Raw genomic sequence first — 24,551 nt, 5'->3', positions numbered from 1 at the left:
GCACATGTAACTTGGAATAGGGCACATCGATTCATTCACTGAACCATTAAAAAAATGGAACAATATAGTTTGCTCCCTTCAGTTTTATGAGTTAGAGTAACATGCAAATACCCACCTGTTCTATATGTTCATCCCGATTGGACATCACCAAGAAGCCCCCGTCATCCAGAAGGACACAGTCTACATACTGGAATAACATAGAGATCAAATTAAACCAATGTCTCATCCCTAGTGGCTAAACTCACAATTACATGCAATTCAGTCTCTTACCACATCGTTTCGCTGACAGCCACAGATCTCATCATTACACTGAGAATGCAGAAGAGCGGATAGAGTTATAAAACGTCATCATCTGGATCAAGTGTGTGTCCTGCATACAAATCCACTCACATTGATCTTTTGTGTGGTGTTGATGAAGCTTGTCATCCAGGCACCAATGTCCAACTTTATGCCGACAACTGGATTCAAACACAAAAGCCAGACGTCTCAGATCAGGGGTGAACAAACGTTTCCCTTTGAGGGCTTACATTAAAAACATAACTGTTGTCTAAAAACAAACATCTGTCTAATGATGCAATATTCCCTTTTCTGAAATGACTTTTGTCTGCTCAGACTATGAAACATAACAAATGATTAGGGATCGTACAATTTTACATAATAACTTGTTTTAACTCAATAAAACAGTTATTTAAATTACAATTATTTTTAACTTGTTTATTTGGGTTTTTAATGCTGGACCTAATGGCAGTCCAACTTTGGCCCCTGAGCCTCACTTTGGCAGCCCTGTCCTAGATCGTGTTGGCCCTCTGTGTCAACTGTACTCTCTGATCCTCCAAAATGCAAACTTGGCCAAAGATCACAGGAGACAGAAAACTTGATGTGTGGTTTGTGTGTGTTAGTAATTACATGTCAGAGAAATAGACAAATAGTGGGGAAGCAGACTGTAAATAATATCTGTGAGTGTGTGTCCCACAATATTAATCACACAAATAGGGTTGGGGCTAGGGTCAAATGTGGGTGCGTAAATAAGTCACATAACTCTAAGTGTGAATATTTGTATATGTAGTTGGCAGAGAAACAATTTCAGACAAAAACATTTGAGCAAACAAGCCCCTCTCTCCTTGTGTGTGTTTATGTGTGTCTTTGTGTGTGTGTGTTCTTACCAGCTGGTTTGAGTGCAATACCATCAACATTGATGTTTACTGCTTTGCTCACCAGGACTGTGTCGTCAGTTGCTGCAAGAGGAAGAATAAGCAAACTGTTCATCATACACATTAAGGTGTATAGACGACATTAAGGTGCGCACACACACACACACACACACACACACACACACACACACACACACACACACACACACACACACACACACACACACACACACACACACACACACACACACACACACACACACACACACACACACACACACACACACACACACACACACACACACACACACACACACACACACACACACACACACACACACACACACACACACACACACACACACACACACTTTTACTCACAGTTCTCTTTACTGAGGTAGGGTGTTGGAGTGAAGATGTACAGATCATTGTCCAAACTTCTCTTATAGAAGCTTGACTCATACGTCTCTGCTTCTTCTTGCCAGTCGAGCCCAGCACTGCGAAGACATTTATATAAAGCAGCACACAAACAATGCTATTAATAAACCTCTACCTATTGCCATGTCTTGCAATCTATTTATTTAAGAGCTACTTGAAATAATAATATTTACATAATAGAAAACGGGGAGTTTTTTTATACCAGCAAATCCAACTATCATTAGCTTTCCACTGGGGCACCTCAGGAACAAGTACTGGGTCCATTGCACTTGTCCTTTAACTACGATTTAACTTGGCAATATCCTTTAAGAATATGATGCTGAATTACATTCTTACACAGATATACTGTTATTTACATCCCTTTCCCCCAAAAATACATTTATTTATTTTACTCTTGAACACAGATACAGAGAACACACAGAACACATGTGCTGTCATATACGTGTAAACCAGCCACCACTGGTCCCTGTACATGACTGACAATTAGAAGACTGATGCAACGCTCAAATGAAGAGTAACACTTTCCAGTTAATCTACATCCTGACCCCGATACATAAAAAGGTGAGTTGACTGGACTGCTTTGCATAGCAAGTTACCACCATGACTCAGACTTGAACAAGGGGGAATGGAATAGGGGATGCATGTTAAAATGTTATTTATAGAATAAACTGCACTTTAACGCAGTAAGATGCATATTTCTCAAAATACATTTGAATTATTTTCTATCGAAGTGACTGTATTGAAACGGGGAGACAGAGGGGATGAAATGGCGACAAATTCTCCCATGCTGGATTCTAACTCGGGTGCTCTGTATAAGGACCGATGCGACAGTTGGTGGCCGAAATGTTCTTTCTTTATCAAATTATTCTAAGCGTATTATCCTTCCTATGCTTCTACACCAACCCTTCTTCCCCATGATCTTGATAAGTACCTTTTCGGGAAGACTCGGGTGATCCCTCCATCGGTGGCAACAAATCTGGCAACAACACCAGGCCTGACAAGCAGAGAAGACAAAAACACTTAAGCCACCTGCACTCAATTTCTAATAGGACATTCATTACCAAAACCAAAGTAATAAACAATCGATACCACATTTCCATTTGTTTAGTTCTGTCCCGACTAAAGAACTGATGGTTACAGATGTGCAGTAAATGGCACCACTTACTGCACATCGGTTCCTTTCCAATGCTTGATCAGAGTCGATGTGATCCCAGCATCCAGCAGCAATCGGTTCACCAGTTCCACATCACCTAAACACAAAACATCAATTGAGCTCAAATGTGTTAACCACTCTGTGTATCAAGTTTAACTGCAGGCTAACTTGAAGAAACTAAACAGAACCCATTTGATCAACAGATGAGATCTAGTTCTTTAAAAAAGGAGGAACGAAGCAGAACGAAAACATTTGTTTCTTTAACCCTCATGTTGTGTTCGAGTAAAATCTTGACCAATTTAAAACTTTCATCAATCATAAACATTGTGTTTTACATTTGATTGCCTTATGATATCCTCCACAGTAGGCATTTGAATATATGAAATTGCTGATCAGCAATTTCATTGAATTTTGATTGGTTTAGTCAACTTTGTTACACCTATGGTTTCCTGTCAAAAATGATCTCCATAGGAAATGAATGGGTAACCCTAGATTATGTTCAACCCTCAGATAGTACACGCCCACAAATCGACAACCATGGATTTTTGTGGACATTTTGTGGTCTATTCCTTGTATATTCAATGCAGTTATTCATGTAAACCAGTAGTCTGAGACATTGTTTACAACTTAAAAGGATTTTAAATAAAATGTGGTGATGATTAATGCTTTTTGTGTTAATGTAATAGCAGTTCAAACAAACTGGTCGGATTTGACCGGGAACACCAAAGTAAGGGGGGAGAAACGAATGCGACAGGAGGGTTAAAATAGAAAAAAGGTATTTGAAGAAAAGCCTACATCTTAGACACAGCAGACCTTTATAGTGGGTCTATTAACATAGAGGTTTGTCGATATACCCCCACCATCTCTTCAAACCTTTATGACACACCACACACATCAGAGAAAACAGCTGGTGTAACACTTTATATCCCTCTGCCCCACCTTCCCTCCGCAGTGGTTTTCATTAGGGATCCTTTATTGAAGGCAGCCCAGGAATTCCTAATGTACTTCACCTTCTTCGCCACTGCAGTGGCTTAACAAACTAAAGCGTGTAACGATACTCAAGCCGCCAACAGTCCACATGGGCCCTACGTTCACTCTCTCTGAACTCCCTATGGACTCCATTAAACTAGCAGCCAATAATGGTGAAAGTAATATTTCAATTGGGTGAAACGTTTTATTGGATGGATCAAACTGATATGTTTGAACTAAGTTCTCCAACTGAGGTGACATTTTATAATTACCTGGGGACCTTTTGTTTGACTCAATGGGCACAATAGGTGAGTGATGCATATCAATGAGTGAATGCACAAAAGGATGTTAATGCATTGGTCAGATGTTTGGGAGAAGGTCCACTGGCCCCTGATTCGTGTTTTATTGCTCCTCTCATGCTCCTGGCTTGACGTGTCCTGCTCTTTCTCACAAACACACAGTAATTGGATGAGGTCGAGCGGCTATAGGTGGGGTGTGGAAGGCATATTACTGGTGAATATTGTGTGTGTGCGAACGCGTGTGTGTCACATCTAAGCCGACGTGCCTCACACATGTGCACTCAGGCGTGTGATGGTCAGACTTTTGGAGTTAGCATCAAATGGGTAACACGAACACAGGGGTTCCACATCACAAAGCTTTGCCTGGTCATGCACACCAAACCATCCAGCCAGACCTGTATTTCAGTGGAAAGAGAGACCTCTGGGAAAAGGTTTCAGTTGGCCTTCTTCCATTAAATGTTCAATGAACACCTTAATGTCAAGCCAGATGGCTGAAATTCATTCACATATACACACCAGAGTAAATACTGCAGCAGCTCTTTGAGATGTAAATTTAAATCTGTAGTGAGTATAAGGTCCTTCAAAGTATTTAAAGATGCAGTATAAAAGCTAAAAGCTATAGTTAATGGCACCAGAGGCATGTAAGGTGGAAAGCGTTATCTGATTTATCTATATGTTGATACTCACACGTGGGGTTGTTTGGAGTCTGTGTGTCAATGTAATCGTTGAACTCAACCAGGAACTCGGTGTTGTTTTTGTTCTTGTTCTTGTCAGGTGGCTTTAAGTCCGTGCAGTACACCCTGAGGGAGCAAAAGCTCTTAGAAAGGGAATTCATAAAATGCAGAAAAACAAGTGAATCACAACGTAAAAATGTGTCTGCATACTGAGTCATAGTCGCCGTGTAAACTATGTCTAGTCTTACCTCGGTGCAATGAATGTATAGCCGTATTCATCAAACTTGTCCGCCATCAGGCTTTCAGAAACTGGTGAAAGGTGGAAATTGTTATTAATCTTCCTGGCATGCAGGTTAATATTAGACAGGCTCACTGCTCCACTCGGGGGAATGGAACAGCTGTTGAATATTTAACAGTGCATCAAAATGAGAAACCTTCTGCGGGGACCCAACACTGAAAATGAGTTTCTATCTCTTGACAGGCTGAGCATTAAAACTTCAGTACCATACTCCATCAACTCCTAATTACACTGTTAAGGCCGAGGTCATTAGTTTAAGATATGTTTTTAAAATGAAAGCTTTCTTAAGGGAGAAAATAAAAATACATTTACAACATAACTCATAAAAATAGACAAGCGTTTTACGATTAATTAAAACACTTGAAATAACACAGTCTGGCAGAGCTGAACATCAGCTATAAATAAGAAGGAACATAATAGGCTTGGCCTACATGCTGGGTAAGAGATCGACAAGGCTCAAGAACAAGAGGGGAGAGATGAAAGTAAAATGAAAAAAATACTTGCCATCTTTCCCTGGAGTGGAAAAGAATCCCAGCAGAGAGAAAGGGAGCGAATGAGAGAATTGTCCCCCAGGGAGGTAAAGACGAGAGGGAAAAGAAAGGGGAGAAAAGACAGGGTAAAACCACAGGGGTCAAAGGTGACACAATATTTTATTCACAGAGCGAGTCCTGAATAGAAATATTGGATTCCAAACAAAAAGTTCTTAGGCTTTTGGATGTGAATGGAGACAGTGCTGATGGAGAACACAAAGAGAGGCTTAGCATGTGGTCAGACAGATTTAAAGTTATAATTTCGATCTGTTTTTAGCATTAGTATTAGCATTCGTTTGGTGATACAGTAAATCTGTGGAGTTATTGCACTTCAGCGATGTATTTGCACTACAATACTGCACATATGAGGAATATAAACCACAGCTCATAACCTTAACGTCCCTTTGACATTCTCTAAAGTATGCTGTGTTGACAGATGATTATACTGTACAGGAACATTTCTCATGACGCCGTGGGCTACTCCTCGTCCTCTATGGTGGTCATGATTGGAAAATAATTGCACCCATGTGTGTATTCTTTGAAATTCGGTCGCCACTTTATAATCCAACAAAATATCTAGTAATGATGGATAGCAGGGTGATTCGGGGAGTGACGACTGCTTATATTTTCTGCACTCATGCACGCCCTGTCACAGTGAAAATGACATACCTGTCATTTTTCTGAATATTTTCTGAATAACTGATTATATATTTAAGGCACGCAGATAGAATCCATATAAAATGTGAATTAATTCCCGCATGAATCAATCTGTATCTGCATTGACTTAACAAATGCATGACAATGACACGGGGCAAGTGGAACATGATATGGTTTCAAGTTCACTTCAGTTTTTACATTGACATTTATATTCACACTGGGAATAACAGACACAAATCTGGCTTTAGTTTAAGCTAAACCACAAAGCATCAACATGTCCTGTGGAGATTTTAAAATGTAATTGCCACGGACAAGACAAACATGATGACAAAGCACACAGGAAAAGGAACAGAAGAGACAAAGCTCGGTATGTTTAGAGGGAATTTTCATCAGGAATGATTTAACAAAGCTATACAACTTGTGTCAAAAGTGAGTCAATAAGAGAAAAAAAAATAGAAAAGCACCGACTCATGTTTTGGGTGCAGACTCACAGCTTTCGCCTTTATGGCTTCACCTTTAAATAACACACACATCCTGCCCTCTGTTCTTCCTGCTACAGAGCCAAAACCACATCTGAGGGCCAATGGAACAGGTGGGGGTTAAACGCATACATGCACACACAGACACACACACACACACAACATCTGCGACAAGCTGTGTGGGCGTGCATTGCATGCGAAGCGCTGCTCCTGTGAGCAGACGCCAGCCTGATTCAATGTAACACAATTGTCATTATTAATCATAAGCCACTAAATGAAGACAAACAGAAAACTAAACTCTGCTGTTTTCGTAAGTCCACATATGACAGACCAATTAGTAGCGTAGTTACATCCTAAGTCTTCTGATAGTGAGAGTTAGAAGACAAGGGGTTATGAGGTGAAGCACAGGAGGAGAATACTTGCCCAAAATCGCTGCGGGGGGGGGGGGGGGTCCAACACAGCAGGAATGGTCAAGAGTTGAGGAGGGAGAACAGGAGGAGGCAGGAGGATAAAAAGACCAGGGGAGGAAAAGGGGATTTGGAAAAGAGAGCAGTAAAGGAAAGAAACAAACAGGGTTACACCCAATATTTTATTCAAATGGACATTGAATAAGAATATTGTATAAAAAGTATAAAACACTTAAAAAAGTAACCTGTTAACGGTGAAAGGATGTTTAGTATAATAATATTCAAGTTAATAGGAATTCTGTGTGTTTGACCTTGCGAGGTCAACGATCTGTGTTTATTCACTAAATGTTAGGGTTTAGACTTGGTTATAGGTCTGATTAATGTCAATGCAATGTCATCGGAAAAAACAGAGGTGGTAATTAAATGGACCCCACATTATATTTCCATGTTTTAACATTTCAATTGACATCTTATCCCTTACGATTTAAAAGTCATTGTCTGTAATCGGTATGAAATTGTACTTGCAAAGACGTGCACTATGTTCCCATTATATTGTCAGAGCTATTTATTCTCTCTGTTGAGGAGTTCACCGATAAGTCATGATTTCAGAGTCAGCTGCAACATCAGTGAAGAGCTTTTTCCTGTTGACAAAGTTACCCATGATTTCAGCTGCCAAACCAACAAATACTTCTCACACATTGGAACAACCGACTGCACTAAATGAAACCCGGCTAGGAACAATAAAGGTGAAGACATTATCACTGATGGATTACCAATGTCAAACAAGCTTTTACCCTCTGCTAGTTCATGTTCACAGCTATCAAAAGAAAGGCAATTAACCTTCCCGTTAAAATGTTACCAGTATCCACATGTTTTCAGGTTGGGATAAAGGCTTATTTTACAAAACTGCAGCAAAAATAAGATGCATGGTTCCATACTACATTCTTTGCAAGAAAAAATTAGGATCACTACTTTCATTACATTTTATTTTCTTCATTTAAATGTATAGCATCCCTGGTCCATTTTGTAAATTTACAATTTCTTTGCTTTTTATTAACAAAAAAATAAATGAGGTTAAGTTTTGTGTAAATTAATTCTTTTGAGCACTAAAAAGTCACTAAAACCATAATTAAAACCAGAAAACATAAGGTCAGAGAGACTGTCGGCACTAACCGCACACACTCGCATACACACTTGCATACAAACTATAAAATGTAGCTTTGAGTAACTCTATGAGTCATTGACAACTTTTACTACTGGGAACAGACGGGGTTTAAAAAGAGACACGAGACGACAACACCACACATATGTAACCTCTGATCCACAAAAGACTTAAGTATAGACACACACGCATACAGTACAGCCACTTGAAAACACACAGACTAACATATTTAGTGAGGTACTTAGCATTAAATGAATCGATGAGTGCTAAATGTGTGAAAGGCGACACTGGAGCCACTCAACTCGCTGTCTGGGGACAAAAGCTTAGCACAACCCAGGATGTGTGTTGCCATAGCGACACAAGAGGGCATGCAGGCTAGGTGTAGATGTGTATATGTTAGTGCATGGGGCGCCATAAGTGATGGATAGGAACCATAAGCATTTTTCAGCCTTATATGGAAGGCAATTATGTCCCTGAGAAGCATTTGCAGTCGTTTTCTAACGAGCCACATTAGTTTACAGTCTGTTATAAAGAAGGTAAATGTTACTGAGTGGAAAAACTGAGAAAGGCAGAAGCAACTGATCTAGATGGCACTCACATTTTGCCTGGGTGATGGTGTCGCCGATGTTGGCCCGAATGTAATGCAAACTGTGGTTAGGAAGCACCAGGGCCAGGCTGAAAGGGGACACACACACAAACATCACTACAGGAAACTTTTCTAGACTTTCAGATTTGTTCTGCAACTTTTTTGCAATTTGACCAGGGTTTTTCTTATTTTAGCATTTGCATTCATTTTGAAAATCCATATGTTGTTACATCAAATAAGCATATCTTTGTCTGAGACTTTAAATCCATGCACATAATCATGCTGAGCCAAAAAATTGACATGCAAAGACATACAATAAAAACATTGCAGGTTCTCCTTTTTGTTTTGAGAAGAAATTCATAATAATCCCAAACAGAACTAAATACATTTAAGAAATGATGACAAACATTTTGGAGTTTCTCTCTTCCGGACTGAAGTTTGGTAAAAAAACAAGTTAACACATGCAAAGGATTTATCACTTAATACTTAACATGTGATATTTACCTGTAATCTGTGCCCTTCACTGGGGCAAAGGTGTAAGTCCTCTGACTCGCGTCGATGTAGCGCTTTAAGAAAAGTTTGGTCAGTACACACAACATTTTCTGAGCAAATATGTTTATAATCGTCATGGAATCCAATAAGCCTTTGAATACGATATTACCTCATCTTGGGATTTCACCAATGTTGATATTGTGTGACTCCCTGTGTTGCCGTCTATCATTTTCTTCCTTATCTGTTGAACAAATTCTCAAACGTAAATAAATCAACCAATTTAAAAAGGTTAAGAAAAGACAATCAGACTAAATGCAGAAATTACACTGCTATTGTTTCTGATTGAGGTCATGGAATCGTTAGTCTAATCAAACTATTCTCCAAACCTCCACTTTGATGTCATTCTCCAGCTCTGCATCCAGGAAGTCCAGTGTAACAGGTTCATGAAACTTGGCAGTCTACATAAAAAAATGCAGGCAATTAGTATGTGGTTCAATAATTTATAGTCGGTTGGTTATGACTAAACTAATTATAGACACATTGATTTGTTGAGGACACAGACTTTTGAAAGTCTTAATCATTTTAATTCTATGGTTGTTTTCATCTGTGGCCAATATGTGCATGTGGAATTTACAAGAAGAGCACGACTCTGGAAGGTCAATGAGAAACATATTGCTATGTTTAAAAAACATTACCCGAGACACACATGATTGGGACATTTTAGAACACGAAAGGATAAGTCAGCCAAATAACACAAACAAAATCAGTGAGGTAATTAAGGCTAACATTGTCTCTGCATATGCTATGCTAACATCAGGTTAATGCTTAAAATCATAGCTGCTATGCATTAAAAAAAAAGAATTTTACAACACTACACTTAATAATTGTGTTACACAGTATCCTACTGGGTTGTTAAAGAAGCTACATAGGAAATTCAGCGAGTATCTTTGATCGTGGGATTGCCTCCAAATGGCTAACAACAATTAGGCTACATGCTAATGGTGCTAACAGTGCAAACAACAGCAAAGGTGGGAAACAGATCTAACTATGCAACCATAGACTGTATATAGGTAGAAACATTTTTATGCTGTAAAGTTGGGCATTTTAACATGGGGGTCTATGGAAATTGCTCCTTTCTGCAGTCAGTCCCTATCGGCCAATATATGAACTGCAGTGTGTGGCACTTCCGTATTGGCGTCCCGGCTCTTCCCCAGAGTTTTCCGCTTGTATGCAACCCAGTCTCACGGCATTTCGTGTTATAGTCACCACATTTAATCTATTGATTCGTGTTCACCACCACGATTTCCCCCTTTTTTTTTCGTGTCACACAGAACGATTTTAAAAGCAATGTATTTCTATTGGTAGTATGTTTCGTGCCTGCAACACGTCTTTTTGTCCGGTCGGGTCTTGGAAGACCGGAAGCTGTGGGGTTCATAAAAACATCTCCTTACTCAATATCAAGCCACGATTATTGTTTTTATTTTAAATCGTATAATGTCGGACTTTTTTTGTCGTCTGTGAGGAAAAGAAATGGGGCTCAGAGCCTCAGGATACTGAAATCTGTACTTTTTTAAATCTTTTTTTCCTTCTAATTTGTTATTCTTTTCTAAATAACACACTGTCATTTACTCAGCAATAACACACAATTATCCTTGTTTTTATTTATTTGTTTAATTCCAAAATCTCTGGCTTTTTTGGCATCCGTCAGGAACTGAATTTAAAAATAAAAATAACCGGAAACAGACGTAGGCCTGTAAGGGACATTTCGAGGATCATTGCGATACACAGCCACTGAACTGATTACCCAAGATCCTCAGCTATGGTTTTAAGCTCGTTGATTGGATGTTTTAGCCGCAATGCACGTTGGGATATGGTGTTTATGCGATATGAAATCCAAAAAACATTTAAAAAAATAAATAAATAATACTTAATTCCGAGTGCTCTTGCTTTTCTCTTTGAAAGTCATCACATAACGGCATTGTAATACATGGTTCAGCTGCATTAAATATTACATATCTGCCGTAGTTCTTTATTTATAGAGCCCTGATCAGAAGACCTTTGGACAAACTGGAAGAAATGCCGCCGAAACTGAATGCTTGACGTGGATCATAAATATATCAGCAATTAAACAACATCTTCAATTTCTCTTCACACAATACGTCTCCTTGCAGTATCAACACTAATTCGGCTGACTTTTACATTTGATCTAATTCATAGATAGGTTATATTTACACCATAACGGTGCACAGCTGATATAAAAGGACTTGTAGTTTTTAAAGATATTACTGATTTTCTTTGAATATAAGAATGTAAATACTGAGTCTGAAAAAATATAGCAATATGCTGTAAAATTATGTGAAAACATGAATAAAACTACACATCTTCAGATGTTGTACATACATAAGTGTCCTGCACTAATAATAAAAGGTTATTATGGCTGTGTGTACCTTGTGTGCACCGCCTAGTGGCTAAAGCACGTTATTGAATTATTGTTTTTATGTGTTATATTTGATGAAAAAAATATTAAGAGTACATACTTTCATAGGGGGAAAGTAGAAGGTCAATGATAGAAATATAGAATATAAAAAATAAAGAAGATACTATAAGTGATCTCTACAATAAAACAGTTTAGTGCTGGATGTACAAAGATATTAATAGGAGGAGGTGCAAAACAGAAAAACGAATTAACCTTTATTTAAACATTAAATAACAGATTAAGGTCTTCTTTTAAATAATAAAAAAGCTTTGGGGGTATCTACAGATAAATATTAAGCCTGACAAAGTACTTAACGTCTAATATATTGCTTTCTTGCTATGTTAACTATGTTGAAGCACTTATTTTAACTGATATTATACACGTTAATTATACTCTTATGTATGTAGATAGAATAAGAAATGTGCAGAATATGACAGTTTAATGGTGGAGGTACACACATATTGATAGATGTCTTGTAATGCACTGTTGAGGAACCTGTGACCCAAGTTTTTCATTCATTGCATAACTACACCGTAGTTGTGTATATGATATGTCAATAAACCTTAGAAAATCTTGAAATTGTCACGATTCTCAGGTTATGTCACGTTTGTAGTTTTGTCTGTGTTGGTGTTTTTCTTGTCTTTGGGTTTCCTGTCTTATTGTGTTAAGTGTTCACCCCCGTTTCCTGCCTGTCTGCTTTCTGTCTGTTTCCCCTCCATGTTATTCCACGGTCTGTGTTCCTTGTGCTGCTTTGGATATTTTGGATTCTGCCTTGTTTTTGCCACAGCTTTATTATTTAATAAAGCTCGCTTTTCGTTACTCTGCATTTGAGTCCTACCTGCTTCACCCATTCGTAACAGAATGAACCGACCAAATTTGGACTCAGCAGATTTCAATGTTTTGGCCCCACAGGCGGAATGTCTTGGGTATTCTCTGGAGTACATTTTTTACACCTGGAAGAACGCCTCATCTAGACGGGGTAAAGAGGCTGCTTTGAAGGAGGCACGCCGGGAGGTTGCTCGCAAGCCCTGGCTCAGGAGCTTGTTGCCGGAGTGGCTACAAACCTTTTCAAGTAGCCCTGAGGAATTGGCACAAGCTTCTAACCCTTTCCTCGGATCCAACTACTGTCCTGTTGAAGGTCCACAGAGTCTCCAAAAAGCCTCTAGGAGACGCAGGGCCAGGATTCCAGCCCGTGCTCCAACAGCCATGATCCCGGCTTCAGTTCCGGTTTCCACAGCCATGGATCCATGGATTACCTGGCCCACACAGCCATGGTCCAGGCCTCTGTTCCGGTTCCAGCGGCTCCAGTTCCAACCTCAGACCTTTTCTCAGGAACCCGTCTGGCGTTTGGAGGTCCACGGAGCCTCCAAAAGGTCTCTGGAAGATGCAAGGCCAGGATTCCAGCCCGTACTCCATCGGCTCCGGCCCCAGTTCTGGTCCCAGCGGCCATGGTTCCGGCCCTGGTTCCGGCCTCAGCAACCATGGTTACAGCCCCAGTTCTGGCCCCAGCAGCCATGGTTCCTGCCCCAGTCCTGGTCCCAGCTGCCATAGTCCCTTCTCTAGTCCCTTCCCTAGTCCCTCCTCAGGTCACTTTCCTAGTCCCTTCTCTAGTCCCTTCTCTAGTCCCTTCTCTAGTCCCATCTCCAGTCCCCTCTCGAGTCACCTCTCGAGTTCCATCTCTAGTCCCTACTCAAGTTCCGCCTCTAGTCAATTCCCTAGTCCCATCTCTAGTCCCTCCTCTAGTCACTCCTCGAGTCCCCTCTCCAGTCCCCTCTCGAGTTCCCTCTCGAGGTCCCTCCTTTAGTCCCTCCTCGAGTCCCCTCTCTAGTTCCCCTCTCAAGTCCCCTCTCGAGTTCCCTCCTCTAGTTCCTCCTCTAGTCTCTCCTCTAGTCCCCTCTGGAGTTCCGTCTCTAGTTCCCCTCTCGAGTCACGTCTCAAGTCCCTACCCAATGTCCTGGTCCGTTGGAGGTTCCGCTGGGGGTCCTGCCAACTTCATGTCCTGTCCCGTTGGAGGCCCCGTCGACTACTCCTCTGCCGGGGGTCCTACCAATCGTATGTCTGTCCCGTTGGAGGTCCCGCCGTCTACTCTCCTGCCGGGGGTCCTGCCAATCCTATGTCCTGTGCCGTTGGAGGCCCCGCCGACTACTCTCCTGCCGGGGGTCCTGCCAACCCTTTGTCCCGTCCCGTTGGAGGTCCCGCCGTCTGCTCTCCTGCCGGGGGTCCTGCCAGCTCCTTGTCCCATCTCGTTGGAGGTCCCACCGACTGCTCTCCTGCCGGGGGTCCTGCCAACCCTTTGTCCTGTGCCGTTGGAGGCCCCGCCGACTGCTCTTCTGCCGGGGGTCCTGCCAGCTCCTTGTCCTGTCCCGTTGGAGGTCCCGCCGACTACTCTCCTGCCGGGGGTCCTGCCAACCCCTTGTCCTGTTCCGTTGGAGGCTCCACCATCACCTGTCTCACCGGGGGTCCTGCCAACTACTGGTCCTCTTCCGTGGCCCGGCCTCCGGAGCTGTCCGGTCTTCTCCCTCGAGCCCGGCCCCCTGAGTGCCGCGGTCTTCGTCCTCGGGCCCGGCCCCCTGACTCTTCCTGCCGCTGCTTTTGCCCTCATGCTCGGCCCCCTGAGTTTGCCCGCTGTGGCCTTCGCCCCATTTTGAACTTTGCCTTGCCCCCCGGGCCTTCCGCCCGAGACCCCGTCCTTGGTCTCTGCCTTTCCCCCGGGCCGTCCGCCCGAGACCCGTCCTCCAGACCCCCTCCACCCACCCTTTCTTGGCCCTAGTTATGTGTCCTCCCTCCGGTCCCCCTCCACCCACCCTGCTGGATTTTTTTTTTTTGGGACGTCTGGGATCCGTCCCTTGAGGGGGGGGTTCTGTCACGATTCTCAGGTTATGTCACGTTTGTAGTTTTGTCTGTGTTGGTGTTTTTCTTGTCTTTGGGTTTCCTGTCTTATTGTGTTAAGTGTTCACCCCCGTTTCCTGCCTGTCTGCTTTCTGTCTGTTTCCCCTCCATGTTATTCCACGGTCTGTGTTCCTTGTGCTGCTTTGGATATTTTGGATTCTGCCTTGTTTTTGCCACAGCTTTATTATTTAATAAAGCTCGCTTTTCGTTACTCTGCATTTGAGTCCTACCTGCTTCACCCATTCGTAACAGAAATCTTGAAAGGGATGTGCAAAATAGCCATTATATGTCTTTAATTAACTATTAGTAGAGAATAACGAGCAATGAATATACTTTATTACTCGTTTCAATTCATGTCAATTGCAGATACATGTTTAGTCTTCTCAAGCACCAATTATCAAATATCTCTCCTGATTGTTGGCACTTGACAATCACCTTCCCTGAATTTTACTCAGGTGTAACTAAAGTCTGAATTAAGGGTTGTTTATATTTCACATAATTAATCAGAATCTGCAAAGTAACTACAATAAATGTAGTGGAGTAAAAATACCAGGTTAACCTCTGTATTGTCGTGGAGTAGAATTACAAAGTAACAATGAGCTGTCATGTGGGTATATATTAATGCTGTCCATTATGGACACGAGCGATTTTCACCCATTTATTAATTATATGTTTTACATTTGATAACACCAATGTGTTTAATACTGGCAACTTCTAATTGTGGGAAAAACTAAAACGTTCCCAGTAGAGACGTCCCATAGAACATTTTGCGAAACACAATAGCCAGCATGTGTAGTTCTGGGGGGGTGTTCGATTCCAGTTTTGGATAGTCTGCCGTGGTTTCGTTCCATTTCAAAGAACTGTTTGACGCTCGGCGTAACCTTGGCGCACTGCCACTCCAACATCCAATCCCAGAGCTTGAAGATTAATCACGGGGACTGTAGTCCTAAACGATAGCTGGGGATTATGGGTAGTGTAGTAATGTATTCGGCCATCCTAAACTCGATGATGCTCGAAATGTCCTTTACAGGCCTACGTCTGTTTCCGGTTATTTTTATTTTTTCATTTCATTTTTCATTTCAAACCTTTATTTAACCAGATTGGTCCCATTGAGATCATAGATCTCTTTTTCAAGGGAGACCTGCAATTTTGAAATTCAGTTCCTGACGGACGCCAAAAATGCCCGAGATTATGGAATTAAACAAATAAATAAAAACAAGGATAATTGTGTGTTATTGGTGAGTAAATAAAAGTGTGTTATTTAGAAAAGAATAACAAATTAGAAGGAAAAAAAGATTAAAAAAAATACAGATTTCAGTATTCTGAGGCTCTGAGCCCCATTTCTTTTCCTCACAGACGACAAAAAAAGTCCGACACTATACGATTTCAATAATCGTGGCGTGATATTGAGTAAGAAGATGTTTTTATGAACCCCACAGCTTCCAGTCTTCCAAGACTCGAATGGACAAAAATACGTGTTGCAGGCACAAAACATATTACTACCAATAGAAATACATTGCTTTTAAAATCGTTCTGTGTGATACGAAAAAAAGGGGGAAATCGTGTTGGTGAACACGAATCAATAGATTAAATGTCGTGACTATAACACGAAATACCGTGAGACTGGGTTGAACTATGTTACTCACTTTATCTAATTAAAGAAAATCATTCTTGCTGCTACATTAATTATCTGAATGTTGTAGACTTTATTAAAGCTAGAAACTAAGTAGGCCTATTATGTAATAGGATTTTTTTTTTTTTTTTTAAGAGGTGCAAAATGCTTTCTTTACATTACATTACATTACAGAAATGTTTTCTCAGTCTAGTTGACTGTCACTGAAATCTGTTGTATTGTACCAGTTCGACGTATATTATAAAATCACTCTGTTTTATCAAAGCAACCAGACGGTCCCTAGAAAAAGACAATGTAAAGTGTTCCTACCAGTGGCTGGAGATTAGGGTGGAGCAGCACGTATCCATTGGGGTCAATGGCAAAGTAGTAGCCGTTTGGTCCAAACTACAGGAAAAAAGAAATTAGAGAGAACGTTATGCATGTTTTAGGTGAAAACCATGACATCTACGGTTTAAAAAGGCTGTTTCCTGTATGTTTCTTTTACATAGCTCTTACAGTAAAGCGAGGCGTCAGTTTCTTGATATCTTCTAGGGAGACATCAATAGCCATTACCCCCAAGATGAGCTGGTTTTGAGATTTCTGAGAGAAAAACCATAAGGGAAAAGCAGAGAGAAAGTCAGGGTTAAAACAAGACACTGTAAGAGTCCTGTTGTTCTTTCTGGATAAGTCAAGTCCCTCTGTGCACTCTGAATGATTTCAAGGAAATGGGGTGCAAAAGAAATCTGGACAGTCTCATTCCCAAAAGCTTTACTTTCGCCATGAGTCACTGACAAGGCATTTCCAGGCTTCGTTTTAGCAGAGGTAACCCCGAGCGGAGGTAACCCCGAGTCCCTCGAGGTAGACATGTAAACTCATCTTGAAACACTTAGCTACTGGATCATTTGTCTCTCTGATGTGCGGGTTTGATCTCCTTTTGATTTTTGCTACGCTAGATGATCTTCCTGTGGAGGCACGTGGGAGAGCTCCGAGGGACCTCAGCATCAACAAAGGACATAAAGAAGAGCCACAAGAAAGAGGAGGATAAAAGTAAAGTATACAACAATTATTGAAAATAGACCATTCATGTTGCACGTTTGATTTTTAGTCGGTTATGTGTGAGTAAACCGCAGACTTAAATGCACCCACCGTGTCAAAATGTCAGATGGAGGAAATTGAGTCAGTCAGTTAGTGGAGTGATTCAAGAAAAAATAATCTGGTATTGAGCATGTTTATTATACGGAATCCACCATTGTTTCTTTTGAACAGCTATCAGAACAATATTCACAAAGAGATCAAGAAGAAAGACTCCTGCTTATTCCAGTAGCAATCATTTTAGAAGGATCAGCTTGGACCAGTGTTTCTCAAACGTTTTCATACCAAGGACCACTTAACCAATAAAAAAACACTCGCGGACCACCTAACTCCACAAATATCCCAAAACACATCGTTTTCTAGAACAGATTACAAATCGCCTGATAATGGTACTAACAAGTGGCAACATGTGTGATGAAGGTGTTGGCTGGGCCATATCATGCAATTAAAAGTGAAACTTAAGCTTGCTCCATTACGGAGATAGTCCTGCGAGAGTGCGGAAAACTTAAATTAATTTCAAATGTGAAATGTTACCAATATACTCACGGACCACACTTTGAGAAGCACTGGCTTAGACGACCATAAATGAAATGACTACCACTGGAAGGGTTTTGGAAATGAAAAGGAAACCATGAGATTTAGATATTAAGCTGATATGATTGAAGAAAGACGGGTAAAATGGGTGAGGTTTAAACACAAATCATTTCTACATCTGTGACAAATCTAATTTCATCAGTTTTATTTTTATTTAATGTATTATTTTATCGTTCTATTTATTATCCTATTTTGAGTATGCTTTGTAACAATAGAATGTCTTTATAGAAAAATCTTTAAGGAAAAACAGTACTAACAAAAACGAGATAAATTAGTTAACCAGAATCTATAGGAAATAAGTCAAAATGAGGATCAAAAGCAGTCTCTTGTTTACCTTTGAACCTGTGTTGGTTTTGTTGAAGACTGGCATAGTTCCAGTAATCACCAGGCCGAGTTCCTGGAAGATAAAACACATAACATATGGAATAAACATTAAAGGCAAATCCTTCACATTTATGGCATACATTCACAAAATACCACATAATGTGTTATCTATTTGTGAATGAGACAAAAAGCAACTCGAACTTTAAAAAAATATGTTTACCGTAACAAAAAACAGACATATTTCTGGTGGTGACGAGGTCAATACAGTCACACACTTTGAAAGCGTCTTATCAGTGAAATGAATGACAATATCCAAACCGTTTGGCTCAGTTTACCAGACTGCTTTCTTATCTACAAAGTTAGTCTTGACAGAAGCTTAAGCACCACAAGAAACTGATCGGTTGAGCATTTTTGAAATAAAGTGAATCTGCCCTTTCACAAACACGCCTGGAGTTGAAGATGTGTTTACTGCGATGACAAACAGAAGATGTCAATACTTATCTGGAATCCTTCATCAGATAGAAAACAGAGATCATGCTTATTCTTGATGAGCTCCACATTTGGGCACAAATGTCACTTTGTTTTCCTACTGTTTTCTCAAAGCTTATTTTGTAATAACATGCATTTTACCTCTGATAAAATACGGACTTACCAAAGGATCTGGAATCCTTCATCAAACAGAAAACAGATTGCATGCTTATTCTTGATGAGCTCCACATTTGACCACAAATGTCACTTTGTTTTCCGACTGTTTTTCTCAAAGCTTATTCTGTAACAACATGCATTTTATCTCTGTTATAATACGGACTTACCAAAGCATCTAGGTAGACGTTGGTCCACTGAACCTGCTTGGCTTTCCTTTCAGCCTTCACCATGGGCCTGCCTAACACATCCAGATACTCCTGCAGAGAAAGATGAGTACTACAGTTATAATGTACTATGTGCACATCAGTCATTCCACCACAAGAGGGCATAACACACAACTGGTTAAGTAAAGCAGGGTGAGAGAGATAAGTGAAGTAGCAGCCATTTGTTGACACACAGGTATTTATTGAAGTGTTGTAGTTTACCTGGGTGTTGATCCGGATTGCTCCTATAGATGGGATCTCATAGTAGTACCCTGAGAAATAGACAAAACCTTTATTCAAACAATAAAAACATTAGCTGCATTTGGAGGACATTCCCTGATGATAAAACGGCTTAATTTACCAGATCAATTGAGCACATCTTATGTATTTAGCAAGAGACTATAATCATAAATATCTAGTATCTAGTAGTACTATTCTGGGGTGGGCAATGTACGTAATGAAAATAGGAATTGTACTGAAAAGCAAGCAGCAATCTCTAATTTAAGGTGGACTAAAAATAAACTTTGAAATTAAATTCAAGGGCAATTCTGAAAAAGGCATACAAAGGCCATTTTAGGTTAAAAAAAAACAAAGTTGCAAGTAAAAAATGTTGATATTCTCTGCGATTAAAGTGGTACATTAACAATAAAAATGAACAGATTATGAAGTCATAAATCTACAAGAAAAACTCAGATAAACAATGTATTTGCCATTTGCAGACTTTAGTGAGACCATTCATCAATTCAGAAATGTGATGCATGTTAAATACCTTTATTAGCGCAGGCCATCCACTGTATTGGTCCTTTGTCATAGTTGTGTTGACCTACTGAAAATGTAAAGATGCGCACCTGGGAGGAGAAGAACAAACATAAAACACTGAATATGATCAAAAGCAAAGTCTGCTATATTGTACTTTCTAAACATCTTGTGTTTTACAGTCTTACCGCTTGCTTGGGGTTGTATTTTTTAAAGATCTCCTCTGCCCTCTCTTCTCCTCCGTCAGTGAACAGCATGATAATCTTGTTACAGTTTGCCCTTGACACATTCGTCTAGGGGATACAAAGGCAACATGTTGGCATTTCAAGCACTATTTAACCAAGTAGACATAAATATATTGAATAACAACACATACTTTAATAATTATGAGCAGGTTGAAGATGTAATTGCAAGAAGACTTCAAGGCTGATTCTTTTTTATGCAAGTACAGAAGATGGCAGGGAAACATTAGCTTTTACACAGCTATGTGTACTGTAAATGTTTAGCAAATTAGTATATTAAAAAGTATTCAATTTATTTTGTATAATTTATAATGTTTAGATACTCCTTTGAATAAAGGTATTTTTGATTGAGAACATTTATAGTTTTAATTTTGTAATGTTTATCTTTATTTTATTTGCATGTTATTCTATTCAAAATGCAGCTGTGACAAAATCATTTCTCAACTTGGGATAAATAATGTATCTGTCTATATTCAAACATTCTGTAATGCACGAAACGACCACAAGAGGTCGACATATACTCACTCTTTATTAGAACACCACCAGGGTTGAGTCTTATTTTCCTTCATTATTTTCATAATTGAATGCAAGTGTTAAATTAAATGAACAAATTTGATTAGATTTCGAAGGGTTTAATCAAGCCTTTGAGTTGGTTTTCAAACTCCAAGGGAAATGATTGGATACAATAATCAAACAACAGATTGACAGAGCCACCCAAACATACTGTTCCTACCACCACCCACTGAACATGTACTCCTACTCCCTTATGGTCTACATTACAACCACCGATGGCCCCTGGTAGACCCCCACACACATACAAACAAAGACTATAACAACTGTTGTGCAATACTACGTATTTGCAATATACATACACCGCTTCATATCCTACTACTGGTGGCTGTCCCTCAGAATCAGAATCCCTTTATTAGTCCCACAGAGGGGACAATTGTTACGGCAGAAAAGAGCCAAAGACAGCTTAATGTTAGCTAAGATTAGTTAGACAAATCAACTTGTCTAATAAATTAATACATCTGTAAATAACCACCTTTAAGTCTATCATCTGGCTAATATTTTATAACTTTACACATGCTACACATATATTGTTTCCAATAATTGTACTGGTACTGGATGTGTAGTTTGTAAATTGTGTAATCTCTACTTTTACCTTTAATATTATATGCATGATTCTTAATTAGCATGAATCGATCTTTAGCTCTTTACTTTCTGTAACAATGTGCATCTGTGGGACGAATAAAGTTATTCTGATTCTGATGCTAACCACACATCATTTCCAACATGCCCGCCCACGCCCACACTTTACCTGTGCGAGCTGCTCGAAGGCCAGCTCGAAGCCGCCCCTGTAGTTGGTGATTCCCTTGGCTACGATGTCCATCACGGCATCTTTCAGCACCCTCTTGTTGCGCACGTTGGCCTGCACCAGGTTCTCAAAGCACGATGCATACGTTGCCTTGTCATTGAACTGGAGGGAAGAGGGAAGGAGGGATGACGGGAAGTGGAGGGAAGGCACTTGCACATATTTCCTGTTAAATATGTGGCCTGTTTTCCCTTTCGTAACAAAGGCATGCGGTGTCCCTTAAATTTATCGGATTGAGGTTTTTTTTAAGAGAGAGATTACATTGATTCCATTATATTTAAAAAAAAGTATGTAATTATCGACAGAATGTATTGACCATAGAGTATTGACACACATGTTATAGAGTGAGCTGCTTCAATAACGCTTCTTGGCTTTGGAAAATGGTGTCATGTGTGAAATTAAATCAGTTTTAATCAAAAGTCTGCACTGACCGAAGGGATCTAAAGGAGCAGAAGGAAGGATTGGCAGGAGAGCAGGTAGGGATGTGAAAACAGTGGCATAAGGAAGTAAAAATACATACATTTTGATTATTGAGGAATTACGCTGTAGAGACAAACATTAATGTGACCGGTTAAAAATATATTTACACATCTCTACAAGTTAAGTGTCCGCAGTTTAGTATTTGTGAATTGTTAATGTGGAGGAGCAGATGGAACCTTATAATGTCATGCACAAATACAAACACACTTGAACTTGTGGCATAGTGGGGATATGAGGTGACACACATTCTTGTATCAGAGCGTAGTGGGGACACACACGGCAAACACATGCACTCACAGCATCTATAGAGGACTCATGGCTCATTAATACCCAACATCTGTCTTGGCCTTGACTGCAGCTTTCAAATCATGATGATTTGCAAAACACACACACTAATACACACTTTCAAACAACTACATACACACCAGATGCACAGATACTGCTTCTTTTTTTTTTTGTTTACAGTACTTCAGTTATTTCTAGCAACAGATATTGTAAAATATCTGCAGATGCTCATCATTTATCTCAAATACTTTTACCATATTACCTTTTACTTGGATTGCCCGGCTGGTTACATATAGCTTTCTGCTTGTCTAAGTCTATAGTGAATTATGGCACTTGTAAAAGATTCAACTGTGTATTCTCTGAGTACAATGAAATAAGGAGCTACAAGGAAAGACATTTTCGAGGTGACTTTTAGCTTCTGAAAGACAGCCAGCACTATAACATAGTTAAAGTTATACTTAGTGTTATTCGGGCAAAGTAGCCCAAATATTCTAGATGCAGAAACAGAAAAGTTATTCACTTAAGCAAGATGGAATGTTCATTGTACTTGTAATGATTATAGCACCATTATATAAGATGACAATAAACCCATTAGCCAGCTTCTACAAGCTAAGGATAAACTTTCAAACAATTACTGTTAATTGTTTTGCTTTTTCTCTTTATACACTCATGACTGTTTCCAACATGTTAGCCAAAGTTACGGGACAAATACTGCCAAGACATTTTCTTTAAAAAATATGTACACCTACACACACCCACCCATATGGTGTGTTTGAACTTCATCTGCCTTATAGTACACATCTTAAAATATGCTAGATAAAGTGATACATGTTCAGCAGGACAGCATTGTCTGTATGTGTGCTATTCATATCTGTGTTCTTATACTAAACCTCTCAAATGGTCAGGATAATTGTTCTCCATTGTAACAGCATACATTTCGATGCATACACAAAGAGTTGTATGGAATTGTTTTTAGCTTTCTCTGGTTTTTGTGTGTCACCTCAGCACAACATCCTCATATACAGTAAGGGTCATTAAGATATATTGACCTACAGATAACCCTTTTAATTCATTACATTTGAATTCACTATACAAACAGTTAAAGGTTATATCCTCAGGAAGGGATTAAGGCTGAAATCATTAATTAAGTTTACTATTTTATTATGAAGGGTTATAACAGATTTTACATTCAAAAAGCTTCAACATTATTGTGGAAGAACTGAGCTTATGGCAATCAATAAACGTATTACATTGCTGCCTTATTTCATTAACTTGAAGCCCTTTCACTTAGCTAAATTGAATATTCCAAACACAAACATAAACCATTTATTAGAGGAAGTAAAGGATATGTAATTAACTTTAGAAAGCCAACTGAAAAGTGCATTAATATTCACTCCCATTAAGAACATGGGTTGCAAATAAGAATAGTGCCAGTGTATCCTAATAAGCACGTACACAGTATGCCAAAGATGCAAGCAACTCAAGTGAGATATTTCATATAAATGTATATCGTTTTTAAAAGTTGGCAAATTGGGCATTATTGGTGGAGTTGAGGATTGCAGCCAGACAAACCACCTGTCTGCTAGAGGTATATACAGGTTTTTTTTTATGAGAAACAAATATATTGATTTAAGAAATGTTGTTTTCTGATGTAACATTTTGTAAGAAAATACGCTTTTATGTGTGGGACCTACCCTATGAGAAGAACACCACCATCTTTTCTGAACAGTAAGGCTGCAGTCGAATAGTCCATTTAGCCTAGGAACCGAGTGAAATGACCCGGAAGTCCCTCAGTGGCAGACATGATAAGTGCCGTTCGAATTCTCTAGAAGATGTAAGGAGGTTTCAAACTTCCTTTATAACCTCCTTTAGCTTAGGAACCACTGGACCTCCCCCACCAAAAGGAATGCTGCCCCACAATGCCTTGCAGCCGCAGCATTTGCCGGGTGTACACGGAAACAACCGATTATGACGGAGAAATTATATCATGAAAGTTACAGTGCTTATTAAGCATTTAAAAACGTATGTGGTAACTTGCCAAAGTGCTTTGTTTTGAACGTTCATCAGTATTATAATTAAAAAGAGAAATATGAACGTTAGTTTTTACTGAAATGATCAAATAAAGTCAACATTTCACAGTCTTTACTGAGCTGTGTGGAGTTTGTTCAACTTTTAAAATATGTTTGAATGGTGATGTACACAGTGATAGATGTTAAGGCAAGGCAAGTTTATTTATATAGCACTTTTCAACACAAGGCATTCAAAGTGCTTTACAAAAAATGA

The 24,551-nt window shown here is 39.7% G+C and overlaps 1 protein-coding gene across 1 annotated transcript in view; it reads right to left on the bottom strand.

The window, feature by feature from the left end:
• LOC117468436 (voltage-dependent calcium channel subunit alpha-2/delta-1-like) overlaps positions 1-24,551 on the bottom strand; it is a 123,495-nt gene that overhangs the window by 13,745 nt on the left and 85,199 nt on the right. The window contains exons 11-32 of the mRNA XM_071201834.1: positions 21,450-21,608; positions 20,075-20,179; positions 19,900-19,978; positions 19,353-19,402; positions 19,095-19,184; positions 18,293-18,355; positions 16,789-16,872; positions 16,603-16,677; positions 9,682-9,753; positions 9,465-9,536; positions 9,308-9,369; positions 8,816-8,892; positions 7,066-7,080; positions 4,933-4,996; positions 4,698-4,810; positions 2,755-2,839; positions 2,521-2,583; positions 1,533-1,648; positions 1,164-1,235; positions 391-458; positions 271-309; positions 116-187 (exon numbers count right to left, since the gene is read on the bottom strand). Of these exons, the coding sequence (XP_071057935.1) occupies positions 116-187; positions 271-309; positions 391-458; positions 1,164-1,235; positions 1,533-1,648; positions 2,521-2,583; positions 2,755-2,839; positions 4,698-4,810; positions 4,933-4,996; positions 7,066-7,080; positions 8,816-8,892; positions 9,308-9,369; positions 9,465-9,536; positions 9,682-9,753; positions 16,603-16,677; positions 16,789-16,872; positions 18,293-18,355; positions 19,095-19,184; positions 19,353-19,402; positions 19,900-19,978; positions 20,075-20,179; positions 21,450-21,608 (1,695 nt within the window). The remainder of the gene's footprint in view (positions 1-115; positions 188-270; positions 310-390; positions 459-1,163; positions 1,236-1,532; positions 1,649-2,520; positions 2,584-2,754; positions 2,840-4,697; positions 4,811-4,932; positions 4,997-7,065; positions 7,081-8,815; positions 8,893-9,307; positions 9,370-9,464; positions 9,537-9,681; positions 9,754-16,602; positions 16,678-16,788; positions 16,873-18,292; positions 18,356-19,094; positions 19,185-19,352; positions 19,403-19,899; positions 19,979-20,074; positions 20,180-21,449; positions 21,609-24,551) is intronic.

Source organism: Pseudochaenichthys georgianus, chromosome 23, assembly GCF_902827115.2.
Source record: "Pseudochaenichthys georgianus chromosome 23, fPseGeo1.2, whole genome shotgun sequence".
NCBI lineage: Eukaryota > Metazoa > Chordata > Actinopteri > Perciformes > Channichthyidae > Pseudochaenichthys > Pseudochaenichthys georgianus.
The sequence above is the reverse complement of the archived record's forward strand: the minus strand, read 5'-3'. Positions and strand labels throughout refer to the sequence as shown.